Consider the following 21,316-nt stretch of genomic DNA (forward strand, 5'->3'; position numbering starts at 1 on the left):
TAACACATGCCATAATGCCTCCTAGCCCTCCTTCTCAATTAAACATTACCACTATCAATTCAGCATTAAAGCTTTGTTAAACAATTCAATGTTCTTTTTGTCAAATCTTGCCTTCATCCTCTTTAGATTGCCAAACTTTACTCCAACTAACCCAATAAAATTCCCTTCTCTCTTCATCTACATTGGAAGAAAATTTCTTTCAATTGTAATTATATATTACTCTACCTTTTTAGGCATCTTGAAGAATGACAAGAAATACATAGATAGCTTTGAAAGAAACAAATTAATCAAAGTTATTCTTTCACCAAAAAATTATTTTTCCTTTCCAACTTGACAATCTTTTTATCGTATTTTCCAAAATTGACTTGCATGTGCTATATCTCCTTGGATTTGCACCAATTGAAATCCCTAAAAAGTTAAAGGAAATTATGCCAATAGAACAAGATAGAAAATTTCACGTTGTCCTTACAAAATTGTCTTGAAGATTAACCCCAAAGATGATGTTTTTTTTTTAAAATCCACTTAACACAAGCTCAAATCCTCTCAAAATAGCTCATACATTACCCCAACTACCTTCATACAAAAAAATTAATAGAAATTGCATCACTAAGCTTTAAACTTCATTAAGTTTTATGGTGTGCTTATATACCACTCCTATTTTGTTTTGCATTTATTTTGCTTCCCCTTTTTGGCGGTGGTTCCCACTAAAACTATTTACTTTAAAGGAGTTGAATTTATAATATTTCATCCATGATTGGGTAACATCTAGAGTAAGGTACCATGGTAGAGACATCAATTAGACACACTACTGCAAAAAAAATTGTTTGAATTCGTTTCAACACACCTTTGATGTAAACAATGTAGTGACATTTTTGTAATTAACGATAGCTTTTTTACATCAATAAATACAAAATCAAATTAAAAAGATACTCTTTAAATCAGTTGAGCTAGTAACTCTTAACCATTTAAGAAAGTATTAAATAATTATGTTTTTTTCATCAATTAAGTCATGAATTAATGCAAAAGTATTTTTTACATGGATTATGTATAAAGTCGATTTAAAAAGGTTTCAAATATTTATAATATCCACAATACATATATATTATTTTCCAATATTGAACCCTAGCTATCTTGTAAATGTAGTTGGACATTTGTTCTTCTTGTTGCCAATGTCATTTGTGTTCACACCATACTACTCTTTCACGTCGTTGTCACAACTTCACAGCATTTCTAGTTTTACTCTTGTCACCAATGTCTTGTCAACATTGCATTGAACTACGTTAATGATTTAATTCAGTTATTGAAAATCACTTTTAAATCAAGTTTAATATAGTTCTGAATCGGTTGAAAACTAATGTAATATTTTAAACAAATTTTTAGGTAAAATTAATTTCAAATTAGTTATTCCAAAAAAGAATTTTAAAATTATTTTGATAAAAAATATCAACTTTTTTAAAAAAACTAATTTCAAAATTTATTTGGCAATTTTTTATTTATTTTTATCAAGAAAAATTTCTTCAATTTTTTTGAGAAAAATAGATATAAAAAAATTATCGATAAAAAAATTCAATAAAAATGTTTTGATTTTTTAGGAAAAAAAATGTTTTCGATTTTTTTTTTCTAAAATTTTTCAAGAAAAAAGAATTTTATGTTTTTCAAAAAAAAAAACGTTTTGCTATTTCCTATATTTTTTTTTGCAAGAAAAATAAATTTAGAAAATTTTATAAGAAAAAAATCTTAATTGAGGTTAAAAAAATTTAAAATTGTTAAATTGGTTTTTGAATTAAGTTTGGTTAACTGAATTGTTTTAAATAGGTGGTTCAATTCATGAACCATTTAAATAGTTTGATTTTTTGTATTGCACTGCAATTCAATTTATCAATATGATCCAATTAACCATATTTTTGCATACCCCTACTTCTCGGATTAGTGTTCATCGTATCCATTTATTTTTCATTCTACCTTAATCCTTTGCTACATCAATTTGTTGTACCTCTTCAATCAATTTTTAGGTTGTATATATATTAGTTGAGATAACACAAATAATCAATGTTACTTTGGTTCCTCTTGATATATTTTGCATAATGTGCATGTTGTCTGTTTTCTAAATTTTTCCTCTATATTGGGTTTTTCAAATCAATTAATTAGTTTTTTTTTACTCTCTTATTCCTAAACTAATATTGATTTGTGTCGAAATTCATTGTTGTATAAGAAAATTTTGATTTATTTTAAAAGGATAAGCTTGTTTGAAGCTTATTAGATATCTTCTTGGGTATACTTGAATTGATGATATTGGGTTGAAATAAAGTGGAATGCAATTAAATAAGCTAGTTGGATTTTAAAAGTGCATATTATGTCAGTTTATTCCATTCAACTCTAATACGACTTATACTACCAATGTAAACATACTCTTAAGCTGTGATTGGTTAAGAAGAAAATTAAAAGAAACGAATTATGAGAAAAAAGAAAGATGTCAAAATAGAGGTATGTTGGGTGTAAAAGAATATGAGAAGAATTATAAAGAAGAGAGAAATATTGTGTTTTTGAATAGGCACAAATGTTATCCTCCAAATTCACTCAATTTTTTAAAAACAAACAAAAATAAAAAATAAAACAAAAAGTAATATGTTTCCAATTAACCATCTTCTCATGAGGAGAAAGAGTTTTTGTTGGACCATACCCCTTTTTAATCTTCATCTCACATTTTTCTCTTACCAAAGCATGTGAAACTCTCTTACTATCTCACTCTCCCCAGTCTCTTTCACCAACTTCTCTATCTAATCCCTATTTTCTCCGATCAAATTTTTATTTATTGGTGCTTCTCATATTCACCTAAAAAATAGTCCAAAGGTAGATCATAAATCATAATTTTGATTAATTAAAATTTACTATAAAAATGTAAGATCGCCTTTAACCCTTTTAATTTAGAGGTTTATATTAAATATACTATTGATTTTAATCCATGTGATTTTTTTTTAATTCTTTGTCTACAATTTTCCAAACCATCAATATTGATTTTGATGGATTTTTTCTTTGTTTGAAAATACTAATGTAGAAATTTTTTTAGTGACTTGCCATCCAACTCATTTATGTTTTTATGTTTATGCGTCGACTCATCATCTACTAGACCCAAAACCCTAAAAAAATTAATTATAAAAACAAGAAAAATTCATCTCAACCCAACAATCTTCAAAGAACCTAGCAGTCTTCATCCCTTCTACTCCAAAGTCCTTCACCTTCAAAGAATCCATCCAACTTCATCCACATATTTCCCCTTAATTGTTGTATTTGTTATCGCATATGGAAGATGTTTGTTGGACATCTCATGGGATGTATATATTTTAAGAGATAAAGAGATATAAGAGAATGGTGTGATAGGAAGAGAGATAGCAATAAAACCAGGTATGGTATGAATGTATAAAAATTATGGATATACATTGTTGTTATTGTATTGGTAGTCTCACGAGAGTGAAAATGTTTCACAACGACGTCATACCACTTGACGCATCTTCTCAATACCGATCGAGAGCTTTATATATGAATCTTTGCAGGGCCGACCCAAAAGTAAGGCTATTAAAGCAACCACTTAGACCTTAAAAAATATTTAAAATTTTACTTAATTAAAATACTTCCAAAAAAGTAATGTGTTTAATAAAAAATATCATATTCTCATATTTCTAAATCTAAAATTAACATATTAAAATTTTACTTCATAAAAAGACTTCCAATAAAGTTATGTATTAAAAAAGCATCATATTCTCATATTTCTAAAACTTAAATTAATAAAATATTATCTAAAACTAATATTGTCTCAACAAATATTAAATTAATTGACTTAATGAATAAATAAATAAATAAATAAATAAATAAAGAAATGCTATATAAAATCTTTTATATTAATTTAATAAATGATTTTCATTTTAAAATGTCTAAACAATAATTTTAAATAAAAAAATTTAGTAATTTTACTAAAATATTATTATAGTATCTAATAATTATAATAATAAATTTTGCTTTAAATATATTTATTTCTTAAATTGAGTCTACATCTCCAATGAAGGTTCTTCGCGCTTCCATCCTCGTCTCATACTTTTCATTCTCAAATATAGGGAGTTCATACTTTTCATTCTCAACTATAGAGATATGATTGTTAGAACTAAATTGATTGATAAATCTAAACTCTCAATAGTTTTGATACAACTCACAATTTTTAAGTGAACAATTAATTATCAAATAAAATGTATTAAAAAATCTATGTTAGAGAATATTTCTTACACGTATTTGTTGTTTATTGTGCAAATATTTTTGCAGTGGCACCAAAAAACTTGATTTTCAATTTTTGTGTTACATGTGAAAAGAACTTGATTTTTAGTTAACAGAACAAAAGTACATGTTTATTATAGTTATTGTTGATTTGTGCCAGATTATGCTGGACTTTGTCAGTACTTCATCATTGAATGTATGATTATGTTTGAACAGTATTAGTGGACCCATTTGACATATTTGATGATACAAAGAATGCAGAAAAAAATGTGTATTTATTACCATATTATTTTTAAAGGTCTGTTATATTCTTTTGCAGGTGGAGGAAGAGGAGGGAAAACAACAACTAGTACTAGTATATAGTAACCAAATTATTAAAGCAAATGATAAAAGAGGCAATAGCAAAGATGTAGAAACATAATAATATGGTTACCGAGGTGTTTCAATTAAAAAGAAAATTTGTTTAGAAGGATTAATATTTAAATTTTAAAATTTTGGGTAGAATTTTAAATTATTAGAGTTTTATTTTTTTAGAATTAAAATGAAAATAAAAAAACGTATATGGCAAATTAAAGATGCATGGATTATTGAAGTACTCACAATAATTGAATAATTCAGTATAATATGTCCAATATTATTTGGCTTTTATAAGAAAAACTAATTTTCTTCTTGACCAACTTGTTTGTGTGCAATTTGATCCCACAAAATGTGTTGTATAAATGTGTATTTGGTTATAATACGATAAAATTGATTTTAAATAAAATAAATTAAATGTAAAGTGATTTATTTTTACATACATTTATATAAAAATAAATTCAATAATAAATTTTAAACGAAAAATAGATTTTAGAAATAAAAACTACAAACTATGACTTCAAAAAAATTTTGACTAAAATTTTATCTTCAAATTAACATTAATAATGAAAGATATAATTAATTCTATTAAAAAACAATTTCTAGATTTTTCTTTTATAGGTTTAAATATATTTTTAAACCTTTAAAATATTATAGTTTTTTTAGTCTCTAAATGTTGTTTTGTTTAATCCTTATAAATATTCAACTTTTTGTATTACTAAAAATAAATATATAAACTAAAAATAAAAAATTGTATATATACGAAGACAAAAAATAACATTTAAAACTTACAACATAATATTATATATTTGATTTATAAATAAAATATGAAAAATTTGGTACCCATTTTTTTTTAACTCCACCACTTGTTTTAATATTATACATTTATATAGTTTCTATATTTGTTTTTACTGTTAATTTTTTTACAAGGACAAAGTTATTTATAGGATAAATTGTAATTCTAATATTTGAAGGTGTAGGGTGTTGTTTCTTTGGTCAATAACTAAGTAAAAAATTCAAATTAATCATCAAAATATCAAATAGTCTTTATTAGATATAATTTATTATCATAATAGTTCTTAAAAGATATACTTTATTGTCAAAATAATTCATGATCATTATAACATTACATACTAAATTATTTGATATTTTGATAACTAATTTGGACCGTTTGTTGAATTAGAAATCAAAATTACAACATCATATATTTTTAGAGAATAAAATGATAATTTATCCGTTATTTTTATATATAAAAAATTATTAATTAAAAGTTATACCAATAAAAAATCATTTTTTATATACATACATGGATGTATATGACACACATCTTTTATAATTATAACTTTTAAGTGTCATTTGATATTTTTAAATGAAATAAATTTTACAATTAGAGTATGATAGAGTTAAATTTTGACTATATATAAACATGTTAAAATTAAAAAAAAAAAATCATATAATTTTTTAAAATAATAATATCACATAAATAATTATAGTTCATGATATATGATTATATGGTCATATGTAATTAATAATAACGTTTTTCTATATAATTATCATCAACTATATATTTTTACGGAATTTTTTCCACAAAACGATAAAATTTGTAATTGAGATATGAAAAGCTAGAATCTCACGTGCATTTCATGATTGAGTAAGTGGGGCATGGAGTTTCTCACAACCATTCAAAATAATATAATTTATGAAATAAGTGCAAGTAAATATATTTATAATAAAGCACTTTTTTTTTAAATAAGTATTTAATTATTATACAACTATACCGATATTTCCTGACAAGCAACAAACCGGCAAACAAGGAAGCTAAAGCATATTATTGACATTCCTTCCAAACTTAGAAGAAACTTGTAATTTATAACTTCATTTTTATATGCCTTATAATAAACCCAAGGACAAACCACCCCTATTATCTCTCTCAACTCTCTCAAGTAACCCACAACTTGTTCTTAAATAAAAGCATTGTCGTTTAAATTTATTTTCTTTTTTAATTACAATTTAAGAACGAAACTCATACTAAAAATTATACTTGTTACAAATATATTATTTCATAAAGTAACTCATGGTAATTGCAAAAATGTTTTTTATTTTAACTTTTAATTTATCAAATTTTTGTAATTATAAATAAGTTATATTTACGAAATAATATATTTTTATAAATGTTATTTTGCGGTGTGATTCCCAAATCCAACTTAGTTAGATGATAATGACAACGAGGCCACGTGCAGTGAATAATAGAACCACCATGATGTCAATGACACGTGTATTGTATATGATTAATTAACCTAAACCCAAAGACCAGATCAAGCAATAATATGATGACGTGGTAGTGCATCAAAGCCTTGTGGTGAAAAGAAAAGTATGCATGATTGCTTCCATAACACGCACTTTATTGTACTATTAAGTTATGTACAAAATTTCGGCTGGTTAATTTGGAGGTTTCTCATTTAAGATTGCAAAATTGATTAGCTAATAGTTAGCTAACAGTGGATTATTTAACTTGATTTTAAAAGTTATTTGAAATTTTAAGGCCAATCAAAAGTATAAGTTACTATTTATTTACTTTTTTAGTTTTTATGATTTGGATTATGACTTAACTGTTGTTGGTTTAATAGTTTGAATTTTAAATTATATATTTAATAATAAATTTGTCTTTTCAATTTATAGCAATTGAGTTAGTGTTTTAAGTGTAAGGAATAGAAACAAAATAATTAACTTAACTATATATTCGATGAGTGTCGGTAATTTTTAAATGATTTTAAATAGTAGTTTATGGTTGACTACCTACCTATAAAGATAATTTCTTATAACATTTGCCGGAAATAGATATATATCTCGTGAAGTAAGGACTTAATGACTTTATTAAGCAATCTATACACTTTCTAATACTTTAGAATTTTTTATTTATAAATATTATGGACATGTTTGGTTGGATATCTACTTTGTTTTAATTGCATAGTAGAAAATGAATCAAAAGCACAATGTCATACAATTTTAACCGCATGTAATCCAAATCTTCGTTATCTGGTGAATAGTGAATAGAAGTTCAACATTTTCCATATGTCTTTCGTTTAATTTTTGAATCTATGATAATAAAAGTGAAGAAAAAGACATCAATGAATGCCAAAAAATCAGAGGAATAATTCTCTGGCATTATCCTTTGCATTTCATAACAAAAATATTGACCAATATATAGTAGTACACATATAGTTATAGAGGAAGTTTCGTGTGGGCGAAAGTATACAAATGAATAGCTTGGGGGTATTTGACACCACTTTTTGGAGATAAGATTGGAGAGCAGTGTACAAGTCATTTTAGAAATTTGAGGAAGTGATTGTGACACAGATAAATTCATTAGACTTTTAACAACAAGAATTTCGCTTTCAGTCTTTTGACATTTTCAGATATATCCACTATGCTTTTTATGAACTCGTGTCATTTCAGATATTGATAATAAACAATAGAAACTAAAAGCGAAAATCAAACAAATATTATCGCATTAAAATAAAAAATAAAATAATATCACACTTAAATAATTAAATCGTATAAAAAAACTAAATATATATAAAAATCACTTAGATAAAATAATATAAAATACAATTTAAAAAATTATTTTGAGGTAACAATTGATATTGAATGACCTATTTCTATCAGAAGAAAAAGATGAGAGAATACTATGATTTATTTAAAAGAGTTTGTTGTAGAATTACTTAAAAAAACTTAGCATTTGTGTATGTTTAGATATTGAAAAATAGGATCATGAAATGCATTTTACCTCTAATCTTGATTCACTTCCCACCGTAATTTTAAAAATAAAACACTACCCCTAATTCAATTTTTTTGATAAACAAGAATATTATATTTCTCAACTTCCTCCTTTTGATAAAATTTACCTCTTAGATTTAATATTGAATTTTTTTTAGAAGAGATGATAATACTATCATAATTAATTCACATAACTTCAAAATTCTAAATTCAAACATAATACTTCATGTCCAACCTAACAATGTTGGCAACTATAGATTGAAACATGACTTAAATACAATGAACATTAAATACTTATCCAATACTATCAAGGAAAAGAGGTAACTATTCACATTTAACTAATGCATTTATGCCTTTAACATTTGAGCATATATTTTCTCAACAAAATTGCATTCTTCCATATTTATGATATATTGATATATTTGGAGGACAAAACTATCGGCGTGTCCATCTATTTTTTTCCTTGAATCATTAGGACCAATTTTTTTGCAACAAATGATATTCTATGGTTAAATGTGATAATGTATAAACTATAAGTGTATAATTTTTGTCTTTTCTTTCCTAATAGAACAATATTTATTTTAGAGTTAAATTACAATAAAAGGGGAAGTTGCAAACAATAATATTAAGTTAGGGGTTTAAAGTACTAGATGTAATAAATTATTATTTTATGATAAAAAGAGCAACTATAAGTTAGAGGGTAAAATGCATTTGACTAATTGACAATTAAAATTAATTTAGGGAAGGTGATAATTTTGCTATATTTTATTGGGATAGTCCAGGTGGGAAGGATATTTCCTATATTCATAGATTGATTTGTCAAATGACCCAAACATAGAAATATTAGCCCACATCTGATTTATTTTCCAATTCTCATACGGACTTGCAAGATTTTGTAATGGGCCATCTAGCCCAAATTAGTATTAGTGTATATAAAATTTACCCCCTACCCCTTCTTTTATACTCCTACCTTTACAAATCCTTCAAAATTCTAAATTAATTCTGATTTTTGTATTAAAAAAATTTTCTACCCGAGATTCCAAACAAATTTCAGAAAATATAAAGATTGAGTTTTTCAAAAATAAAAATTTTTATGAAAAACTTAAACTTTAAATTTTTTAAATTATATGTGTTCTAGAAAATTTAAATTAAATTTATTGATTAATTTTTTTTTTGATTTCAATACTTTTTTTTTTTGGAGTTTTTAAGGAAACAATTAAATTGGTTTACTATTCTATAACAGTTCTTAATTCTTCACAGTTTTCTGGTAATTAAACTTTTTTCGTTTTTTTTTAAATAAAAAATAAAATAAAATGGATAATTTTGTTAAGCTATTAAGGTAACGGTATAATAGTAGGAGTGTGAGATATATTACTTTTCTAGTATATATTTGTAGATTATCGTTTTGAAACTAGATTCTTATAGATTTGATCATCATTGACACACAAGTTTATAGATTCTTTTAAATTCCACTTATAGATTTTGCAGGAAAAGATATTATAAATTTGTTTTGTTTTTATTTCCATTTATAGATTTTATCCACAAAACAAGTTTGAATAGATTTGTTTTTCTGCTGTATCCTTTTTCATTTAAAAGATGTTTGATATTACTATTTACAACTAAAATTAATTTTATAAAAGGTAGTAAAACTTTTGACATTAATTAAACACAGACAAAACACCTATTAAAACAATAAAAATTTACATATTTTAGTATGCGTTAGTCAATGTTTGTGGGTTGCATAAATAAGTGAGTATTAATACATATTACAGAAAATTATGCACAATTAGTTTAAAATGCAATCTTGATTCAACATTTTTTGATTAACAACAACAAACGAGTTTTGTGTCAATCATTCAAGACGAATACGATGTCTTATATATAGTTAGGTCTTCTTTGTTCTCGTACTTGCTACTTATTCATGAAAGTGAGATAATCAATTTCTATTTAAGATTGGTGTTAATATCTCTTGATGTAAATATATTTTATTTTTTTACCAAAACTTTAAATTAATTTTTGTAATGAGACAAACCAACACAGTGGTTGATCATTTAACAAGAGTTTCTATTTTTTTATGTTAGTCTCCATTTTTTTTTTTATGATATTTCTATATTGCTTGAGCAATTATTAATGAATGATATATGCGAAATTTAATTTTTTTTCTAAAAAAACAATAGATTACATTGTCATAAAACTAACTTGATGTCATTTTCTAATTAATTAATATGAAGTTATTTATTCATACACATTGTTTTAGTTTACGTACTTGATTTTATTAAATCAAATCTTAGTTCTTTATTTGCATGTTGAGACTATCTTTTATGGGTGAATAATTTTATTCTATAATCGATTACTATGATTGTCAAGTACTTTATGTTTCTTAATCAAGTGAGTGATATACATCTACTTTAGAATTCTTAGCTAAAAAGGTAAGCGACTAATTGAAGAAGTTTTATATTATTTTTTATTGAATAAAATATTCACTAATTTAAATTAATAGGATATATCATAAATAACATAAATTTTATATCATTCAAATTAAAAGGGATAAATGTATGACAAAACTGACAACACCAAGTTAATAAGTTAATAGTATAAAATAACAAAATGTTTTTAAATGTGATAAAATCAAAGTGATTACAATACACATGACTTCGAATATGTGACATTGACAACCAAGTTATTTATTGAATCTCTAATGAATTTGTTAAATGGAATAACACAAACATCACAACAAGTCAAAAAACAAACAACGTCGCACCTATGAAGATGAACAAAATAATGTTGTTTTAAGACAACAAAATCTTGATTATACATACAAGAAAAATAAGATATATGAGGAAACAATATTTTTTTTTGAATAAAATGACATTTAAAACAATGTTAGTGGGGTTTCGAGCAATATAGACACTTCAAATCTCTTCGCCGGATAAAAGAAATAGAAAATTAAGAAGAATGACTTATAATAGAGAAATTAAATTGCCACGTTAATTACAGTGAAAGAATCAAATTGTCCTTTCTAATGATGGTTTAGATTAGAGATGACTAATAGTGCTATCATGTTTGTTTAGTCCCAAAAAGAAAGGGGAGGTGGACCAACATAGATTGAAGAGTCAAATGCAGGCTACACGAGACATACCATATTTAACTTAAACACACAAGTTCAAATCTATAATTCAATCCGTCTAAAATGACGCGTAGAATGAATTGACTGACATACTTGATATGTTTTGTCACTTTAATTTAGATAGAGATTAAATTATCATTTACTTTTTTCTCAATTAAAAAGTACTTCTATTTCTTTTCAAAATTAAATTGACTCTCAATTTCTTACATGGAATAAATTAAAACTTCACAATTATTTTAATTTTTGAGATGAAATTATAAAAGCTCACGACATATTTTTTAAATATCATATATAATTTTGTTAACAAAATTACAAATATATAATAGTGATTTTTTTTAAACAGAAAATTAATAAAATAACTTATTATAATTAATAAACAGAATACATCGTTTAAAACCAACTAAATTGTTTTAAAAAAAAAACAACCAATTCTAACCAAATTTTTATATATAAAAAATAAATCCAAACAAAACTTTCTTATTTATTTCGATATTTCTAAGAATACTACGAGTCGGATACTAAAAAGTACTAATAATACAAAATAGTAAAGTCGCAAGTAACAAAAAAAAAAAAAAAAAAACTAAAACTAAAAATATCAGTCCCGAAAAAATAATAAAAGGACAAAAAAGTGAAGCTCATTTACGCGTAGATAATAATTACAACTCAAAACCCTAAATCGCTTACTCACACTGCCGCTGCTTTCGCTTCTTCTCCTTTCTTCGATCTTCGATTAGGGCTTCGTAGCCCTTTCACTCTGGTTCAGTTAAGGTACGTTCTTTTCGAACCCTAATTCTTCTCCAGCTCTCGAATTTATGTGATTTATTTTCTATTCTCGCTGATTGTTTTGTTCTTTGGGGTTCGTAGTTTAACCTACGCGATTTCAATCTTTTGGTATTTATTTTGGTTATGCTTTTCTCTTTGTCATGTTCGATTTAAACGAGGAACATGGTGAAATATGGTTTATTTGGGGGGGGGGGGGTATCAAATTGAAGTACTGTTTTACTTGATCTTGTGAGATTTGTCAATCATGATGTTTTGATAATTCTTGTGTTGCCTCAAATTGTTGATGTATAGCTATTTGTTTCTTGGTTTTGTTGAATTCATCATTTGGACAAGATTTTAATTGTCGTGAATGATTTGTTGGTTTCCAATTTCAATATAATACATTAATATTCTATTTTTATTGATGATTTATTGTTTTAGGAAAATTGAATTCATTAGTTGCAACTGTTTACTCAAATATTGGAAGGTCCTGTGAAAAAAAACTATTAGTAGGTAAGTTTTTGTTGGAGAGTTTGAGTGGAGCAAACATGTTTAGTTTATTAGAAAAGTAGTGCCATCCTGTTCTTACCTTGCATATGTTTTTTTTGTGCTGAAACTAATGGTGGTTGTTGTCTTTTTGATGTGTTTACTCAGGCTGTCCAGGTGATCTGTCTTCACATGGAATGATATTTGATGCCTTTGCCTCAAAGGAGTTAGAGTCTTTTGGCTTTTGAGAACTTGGAGATATAAAAAGTGCCCACACTCGCTGGTTTATATCACCATGATTGCCACAGAAACTATTGCACCAACTACAAAGTTGAAGATCAAGTTCTCTACCAAAAGGATAGAAGTTGTTTCTGGGCCAAAATGTGATTTTGGAGAGAAAGTGCCTCAACTTGATAAAAAAGGACCCTGTAATCCTATAAAAAAGTCATCTCTTCTAAATTCCAATAAAAGGGAAGCATCAGGGAATATTGAGGGCCAAATGAATAAAAGGCAGAAGCTTGATCGAAAAGGTTCACAGCAGTGTGCTAGAGTCCTCAAAAGCTTGGTATCTCATCACTATAGCTGGGTGTTTAAAGAGCCAGTGGATCCTGTAGCATTGAACATTCCAGATTATTTTACAATCATTACTCATCCCATGGATTTTAGCACGATTAAAACAAAGTTGGAGAAGAATGTTTATTATAGCAAAGAGGAGTTTGCAGCCGATGTCAGACTGACCTTTTCAAATGCCATGACTTATAATCCTCCAAGTAATGATGTTCATTTGATGGCAAAAGAACTCAACCAAGAATTTGACAGAAAATGGAAAGACATGGATAAAAAATGGACTTCTGAAGATGAGCACGAGGAAAGCGTTAATAGAATAATTAAGGAAACTGTGAGTAGAAGTTGTAATGTGACACATTCCCGACATAAGGATTCCTTGACCAAAAAGTCACGAGCATCTGAACATAAAGGAATTCACAAGATTAATTCATTGGCAACAAGAGATGCTAAAGTAAGTGTTGTATTCTTTGAGGGAGAAAAGCCCTATTGTAATATGCAACTATACAGTATATTTACTGTAATTGATATAAAATTAATGCTTCTTCCAACTTTATTCTCCATAGCCACGTTTTTGTAAAATGAATCTTTTGTTTCTTTTTATGTATTCTTGATAGATGTCATTATATTGGCAATGTTTTGCTCATAGGTGGAGGTACCTAAATTATTGCAGATTCCTTGCAAACCAGTTGAGAAGGACTTGATCAAAGGTATGATGCATTAAGAATACTGCATTTATGGTTCTGTAGAAGAGTTAATAACTGTGTATTCTAGAGGCAGAAATGTAACCATGTTAGGAACAACTTTCTGGTGCTGGCTCTGTAAAGGAATTCTGTCTTTCATTGAGTCTCTTTCCACATGCAAGTGTGGTTTTGGTTTGGTAACTGGTTATGATAACATGCTGTTGTGTCATATCTAGCAATTTGACTCTAGTTCCATCAGCTAATTAGTCAATCTTGTGGTGGTTGCTTACGTGTTCTGTGTGTTGTTGGTTGCCTGATTGACTTATATTTGTGGTTTGACTTGGATGCATATTTTGAAGGATCTGAACAAAGGGAGCAGTCAACTGTGTGCAGTGCTGTTGCTTTGAAACAGGTTTTAATAATATATCATTTGCGAAGTTAGCTGTAGCTTTAAGAAAATCCTGTTACTTTGAAATCTAAGAAAACGTTGTATCTAATACCAGGACTGCCAGACTAAATGTACGTCACCTTTGCAGAGGAAATCTGATCCCGGTTCTGATGGTGAGAAGAATTATGATTTGTGAAATATTATGTACTACCCGCTTACTTTACTGCTGATATGGTATACTTGCTGTTGATATTATGTAAAGGGGCTGTAAGTTCTTTAGATAGTGAACACACATGTCCTAGTTCTCAGCATGCAACTCTTGCTACTGATGCCTCTTCTGGTGAAGGTTAGTGTCTCTATCTTCTAAGCTTCTTTAATGAGTAATTTTTCTTTGTGGTGAGAATTGGTATGATAGAGATTGTTGTTTATTAATTTCATTTATGCTTTAGTATGGAGCACCCCTGTTCTTCCTGTTCCGCTGTCTCCTAAAAAGGCTCTTCGTGCTGCTATGCTCAAAAGCCGCTTTGCTGATACAATATTGAAAGCACAACAAAAGACACTACTTGAACATGTGAGGTTTTCTTTCCTGCTCTTCCCTTAACAAAGATACATGAAGGCGAGAAAGGCATATTGTAATGTAGTGTGATTTACTAATTTATTTTTCCATTGCACTGTTTAGGGTGATAAAAGCGATCCTATGAAAATGCAGCTTGAAAAGGAGAGATTGGAAAGGCTACAGCGTGAAGGTCAGTATTATCTCTTACTTGGTAAACTATTTAAATTGGTAGCATATCTGTTCACCTCTCGTGAACTGACTGCTCATCATTAACATTATTTGCCTTTGTTCCATTTTTCCAATTTTCGTAATCTCTCAAAAAAGAACGTGCTTCATGCACTTCATTTATGTCAGGCGTGTTATGAGGTGCCATTCTTTTGTTTAAACCACATTGGCTTTCCTGGAGTTTCTGAATAAATTGGGGTTTTTGTAATTAGATTTTAGATATATGTCAAGTATAGTATATGATTGTGGACTGGTAGGCAATAGGATAGTGTTAACTTTTCTTTGAAGTATGCGAGAGCGATAGATTCTTTGAATTGACTTTTTCTATTGGAACGATGAGAACTGTAATTTAATTCATTTATGATTACCACCCTTCATGGTATGCTGCATAACAGAGCAAGCAAGGATTGAAGCCCAAATTAAAACTGCTGAAGCTGCTGCAAGAATGAGGGCTGAGGAAGAATTGCGGCAACAAAGAGAAAAGGAAAGAGAAGCTGCCCGAGTTGCAATAGAAAAGGTTTTGTTGTTGTCTATATATTGTAAACCCAAATTCTGTATAATTAGCAAAATGAATATTCACTTCGGTGTTTTTTTGTAGATGAAGAGATCTGTTGACATTGAACATAATTTGGAGGTTGTGAAAGAACTGGAGAGTTTGAGTGGGTGTACACTGTCTTATAAGGCCCTGGGTGGTAGAAACGACTACAGAACTGCAATGGAGAAATTGGATAAACTTCAGTTTGAGAACCCATTGGAGCGACTTGGTTTATTTATCAAGGATGATTACATCGCAGATGATGATGATGAGGTTCTGAACGGAGGAGTCTGGGAGGAAGGGGAAATTTTTTGATAAACCTTTGTTCTGCCAGTATTGATTGTTTATATCCTTCAGACAGGAAACATTACAATAATTTGTATATGCATATTTGCTGTAGAATTAGGTCTTTGTGCCCTATAAGCTGATGATATATTCCTGTTTGGATTTTTTATCTAAAAAAGCCCTGTTGGGGATCTATATGGAGGAATTCTCCCGCAAACTTGAAAGCAAGCACTGATAGACTTTGGTGTATTGTCATATAAAAATGTTGAGATTATGCTAAAATCCGGGAAATATTGATTGGTTGTTGTTGCATTGAGTTTTTGATAAGCACGGATACGCCAAGTGAACAACACTTCATTTTATTTATGCTGAAACACATGATATATGCAATTCAATATGTTTTCTTTCTCTCTTCCTTTTAGTATAGAGGATGCATTTTATCCCTCGTCTTGTTTTGCTCCCACTTCTCCTACTATTGAAGAGTGCCGAACACATTAAAGAACCAGTCTAACGTCATTCTATTTCTTAAACTCTTACAACCTCTTCCTCTTTTGCACCAACTTTCCAAATAAAACATTATCAGACAACTTCACCGTCAGAGAGAATAAGGATTTTGAAAAGCACTTCTAGACATAGCATTAAATGTAAAACAAGTCCCAACCTATTACTGAGTCCATTTGTTTAAGATTTAAAAAAAGATGGTTTTACTTTATATTTTAAAAATTTATTTTAAAATAGTAGAAATTTATTTTAAAAAATAATTTGAACATTCAATAACTTAGATGTTCAATATTAAAAATTTAAACATGATAAAAATTAACTTTTTTTTATAATAATTTTAAAAAAAGTAATTTTTATGAAGAGCTTCTCAGAATTATTTTTCTTTTAATAATTATTTGAAATTTTATTATTCAAAAAAAGTTGTAGAAAATAGATGAAAATTATATTTTAAGATAAACAATTTAAATCAATTTTTTATGTGAAATTTTATTTTAATTTTTTTTTTAAAATGTTATAACAAAAAGATAGATTGCTACAAAAAATCAATTTTAATTTATTTTTAAACAAATCGACCCATTATAAATTATGATCCTCTCTATTTCTTCCATTTCTAAAATTCTATATATGAACAAAACTGTTTTTGCAAATTAATTGAAACAATGATGTGAAATCAAATACCAATTATTTGGTTCTTAGCACATAATCCTAGAGTTTAAGGCTCCAAATATGATGCGTGGTGGTGTAGAGCTTTCTGAATTGGAGAGCTTTCTTGTAAGTTGAGCATAAATATAATGAATACTATCTAAATTTATGTAGCCAACAATTTTTTTTATAACCTAAACTGACCACTTTCCTAGTTTTCTTGTTATTTGATATTTGACTTGAATAGTAAATTATTGAGGTTCATATATGAAATATGGCATTTTTGTTTATTGATTGATAACGTATCTTGTGAATCCATTCATAATTCAAAAAATATAATTCCCATTCACCATTCGAATCTCTATTTAAAAACCATGGTTAAGTGACTTACAAATCAACTACTAATTTTATTCAAATCTTCAGTGGCGAGCTTGCCATCAAAACAAAATGCAATAATTTCAACCAAAACTTGTTTCCCCACAAAATGCAGGAATTTTTCCACATTCAATCAAGAAGCAATTAACTAAATCACTCTATTATTCATGAAATACTGTCTACAGTCACAAAGATAATCCGTACAAAAATCTGAAAATACTACTGATGATGAGAGATTTAAAAGGCATAGAATGCATATAAGCTACATGTTGGATGTTGGAGGACATCTCTCACGCACTTGCAACCAAGTAAGAACGCTATACAATTCATACTTCATACGACGTATTTATTTTTAGCATTTCTGTCAAGCTTCTTTGCATCCTCCTGCATAAATGGAATGGTGCAAAACAACAGTTAGGTTGTATTAAGATAAAGTGTGACAGAAATATGAAGCCATGCGGGTAGTTCTACTTACATGAAATATAAAGCCAATGGTTTCATTATAATCAAGAAACTCCTTCCACTGTTTTCCGATGCTCACCTGAAATATAACAAAATTAAGTTTATATGTTCCTCAAGTTGCCAAATATATGGTATAATCACATATTCAGCCTCCACGTTTCTGACAACACCTAAGAGTTTAAACTCCCTCCTACTGACAACTATAGAGTGAATCACCAATTTAATTCTTAAAATTGTTAGAGTCAAACAATGTCTTTGAAATCAATGAAATTCCTAAGTGATACTTGAATTTTAAATTCTCGGTCACATTAGTTCCTTCATGATGATTTAAAGGACTGAATTGATCGGCACAAAAAGACCAATGTGGTTGAGGATTTTCAATATCATAGATCATTATGAAATTTTGTGAACTAGCAGGAACGAATTGCAAAAACATTTATAACTTCAAAGACTATATTGATGGTTCACTCAAAACTATACAGGATGGACGGAAAACAAGAAACACAAGCATTGATGCAACGAAAATGGTAAAACTGGTCATTGTAATTGCTCAGTAACTATGAACATATGTCCCATTTACAATTAGATGCACCTCAATAGTTTTCCCACAAGAACCATCTAGTTCTTTCTTTGAGGTGTCATTCACATAACAAATACAAATCTTTAGTTTGAAAAATCACAATACCATTACTGTTTAACATCAATACAAGCTTCTAGTTCCAATTCAATCAACAGAAATAATAAAAACAAGAAATTACCTGAGCAGCTTCATTCGAAGCATTCTTAGTCCAAATAGAAATTTTCTCTTGCCTATTCCTAACATTCACAACTGCTCCACAGATTTCATCTCCGTGATCAAATTGTTCTCCGATCATTGCCAACAGCTTAATGCATCAAGAACACACACAAACACAAAATCAATTTCCTTTTTTATTTATAACAAGAAGAATAATCAAAATCAATAACCCTCATAACAGATTCAAAACCATACCGTATACAACCAACTAGTATCAGACTTTCCCTTCTGAAAAGTCATAGTCCATTTTCCACCATTAGAACAAATGGGGTCCTCCCATTTAGGTTCAATTTTATATTTGAAACAATGAAAATCAGCTCCAACAGCCAACTTACTAGGATGGTGAATGTTATTGTAAATGCTGAGAAAATTAAAAAAGAATAAGTTTCACAAACAAGAAATATTCAAGAAACAATAAAGAAAAAACTTGATTTTTTTTAATGGAACCCTAAAATAAAAAGATTGAAACTTTACCTCCAAAACTCTTCAACAGTGGCGAAAGTGTAGATAGGTCGAATAGAACTACCCCAAGCGGCTTGTTTGGATTTGGCGGAAGGGTTATCGAACCAAAAGGTCCAAGAATTCTCGAGGGGGTGAGGTTGATGAACGATGGCGGTGGTGTGGGATTTGGAAGTGGCGGAAGAATCGTCTTCGTCGAGGATCTCACCTTCTTCAAGGTCGTTGATGTTGTTGTTATCGTCTTCAATAACCCTATTAGGGATTTGATCGTCGGTGATGGTTGATTTTGGAACGTCTTCAACAACCATTTTTGCTCTCGAGTTTTTCTTTTCTCTTTCCGAATTACTAATAGGCAGTGGATTTACTCACTTGGTGTTTTTAATCTGAATCTTAATAAATAAACAAAAAGGTCTTCATTGAGAGAGTATTCATGGGCTCGGTTTGCTCACAATTTTTGGGTTTCAAGGTCCATATTACATGTAATCTAACATTCTAACTATGCTATCACCCTTTAGTTAAAAAAAAATTACAAACAATAATTTAACTTATTTTAGTTTATTACTTGAATAAACGTTTGTGAGATTATTTAAAATTATTTAGTAAAGTTTATAGAAACAACTTATCAAATGTTTATAAGTTGTTTTTAGTATAGTTTTATAAGTTGTTTATGATAGCTTATGAAAACAGTTTATAACTTTTATAAAAATATTCTGATTTTTTACTAAGCAATTATATTATACACTTAGGGATGATGGACACCCTTAGAGCTGAATATTATTGTGTTCGTCTCCATACTCGCGTTTGAAAAAAATCTTTGTATATTAAAAAATCATAAAATTGATTATATAAATAAATATATTTATATATGAGTGTAAGATGGGATGACACTAAAATATCAGTATCTGTGTCTATATCCACTCTACTTTATGGATAATCATCTGAGTTTATATCCATATCATAGTGTGGCTTTTTATCCTACCAATTGAGGGTATTTTTTGCATGTGCCTATAAGCTCTGATTTCAATTGTAATTGTCACCCCTAGATATGGTATAAGCAGTCAATGTTGTGTTAATTAGGGTTTGCAAAATCACTTTTTAGGTGTGGAAGTGTTTACGTTGTGTATTGTAAATCAAAACTTAAAAATAATTTAAAATTTTAACAACAATCAATATCATTCTTGTAAATAGAAACATATGGTATTATTCATTCTCACAATTGAGACATTAGATCAACTTCACAATAAGAAAAAGAATATTAGAATATTGCAATTTAACTTTTTTTTTCTTCTTGTTTTATAATAACACGACCAATAATATCATTGTTTCAATCCTAAGAATACGAAATTCCTTGAACTTCAACTAAAAGGTGGTGACATCAATCCGCATCAAAATTTCGAACGAATTTCAAATATCACTATTGTAGACTACTGATAACACTTCTCCGACAATTGTCAAAATTAGAGCTACTTTTCCTGTTATTATTATTTTATAAAAAAATCATTTTAGAAAAAAACTTTTTACTTAAATGCCTTTCATATATTTCAAAGAGTGTTTTCTAGGTTACTTAAATGCTCATTAGGGTTACAACTATATTTCTACCGATGGGAAAATAAAGTTTCTAAAGATGTTATTTTTACTGAATTATGGATTTCATATATTGATTTAAATTGGTTATCTTCAACATTAACAATTTCTTTGTTGTGGTATGCCTTTCAAATACCAAGTTTTCCAACTTCCCTTAAACCACAAATTCTCCTTCACACGTCAATAATACAACATTTGATTCGCTTACTTCTAATCCTCTTCTCAATTCTTGTCATTCCCATACAAACCCCTGATCAAAGTCCAACATCGTATTTTTCACCACTTCTTGCACATTTGGAATATATTCATTCTTTCACCTGATCACTTTATTTATCTATAAAGAGCTAAAGAATGGTCTTGCCCATTCTTTTAAATCATTATCAAATTCATCCTTTCATATAATCACTTTATTTATTATCTATAAGAACAAATGTAATGACATTTACTACCGCTTTTGTACAACTAAAATGACTTTCAAACCTTAAACTAATG

At 28.1% G+C, this 21,316-nt stretch overlaps 2 protein-coding genes across 4 annotated transcripts; one reads left to right on the top strand and one right to left on the bottom strand.

The window, feature by feature from the left end:
• The first annotated feature begins 12,149 nt into the window (after positions 1-12,149).
• LOC101496566 (transcription factor GTE12-like) lies at positions 12,150-16,317 on the top strand. 3 transcript variants are annotated; one of them, XM_004485909.4, is made up of 11 exons: positions 12,154-12,289; positions 12,725-12,796; positions 12,938-13,787; positions 13,983-14,043; positions 14,376-14,428; positions 14,520-14,577; positions 14,667-14,750; positions 14,854-14,975; positions 15,084-15,150; positions 15,581-15,702; positions 15,784-16,317. In XM_004485909.4, exons 3-11 carry the CDS (start codon positions 13,065-13,067, stop codon positions 16,033-16,035), a joined length of 1,542 nt encoding a protein of 513 aa, XP_004485966.1. In that variant the 5' UTR covers positions 12,154-12,289; positions 12,725-12,796; positions 12,938-13,064; the 3' UTR covers positions 16,036-16,317. The 3 variants fall into 3 exon arrangements, with proteins under 3 accessions (XP_004485965.1, XP_004485967.1, XP_004485966.1); XM_004485908.4 differs by lacking the exon at positions 12,725-12,796 and having other exon boundaries at positions 12,150-12,289; XM_004485910.4 differs by lacking the exon at positions 12,725-12,796 and having other exon boundaries at positions 12,150-12,289; positions 14,007-14,043.
• A 1,350-nt stretch (positions 16,318-17,667) lies between these two features.
• On the bottom strand, positions 17,668-19,626 carry LOC101497323 (eukaryotic translation initiation factor 4E-1-like). Its single transcript, XM_004485911.4, has 5 exons — positions 19,256-19,626; positions 18,977-19,142; positions 18,744-18,869; positions 17,999-18,064; positions 17,668-17,907 (listed from the first exon to the last, which is right to left on the bottom strand). Exons 1-5 carry the CDS (start codon positions 19,546-19,548, stop codon positions 17,857-17,859), a joined length of 702 nt encoding a protein of 233 aa, XP_004485968.1. The 5' UTR covers positions 19,549-19,626; the 3' UTR covers positions 17,668-17,856.
• Between the last annotated feature and the right edge of the window lie 1,690 nt (positions 19,627-21,316).

This window comes from Cicer arietinum, chromosome 1 (assembly GCF_000331145.2).
Source record: "Cicer arietinum cultivar CDC Frontier isolate Library 1 chromosome 1, Cicar.CDCFrontier_v2.0, whole genome shotgun sequence".
NCBI lineage: Eukaryota > Viridiplantae > Streptophyta > Magnoliopsida > Fabales > Fabaceae > Cicer > Cicer arietinum.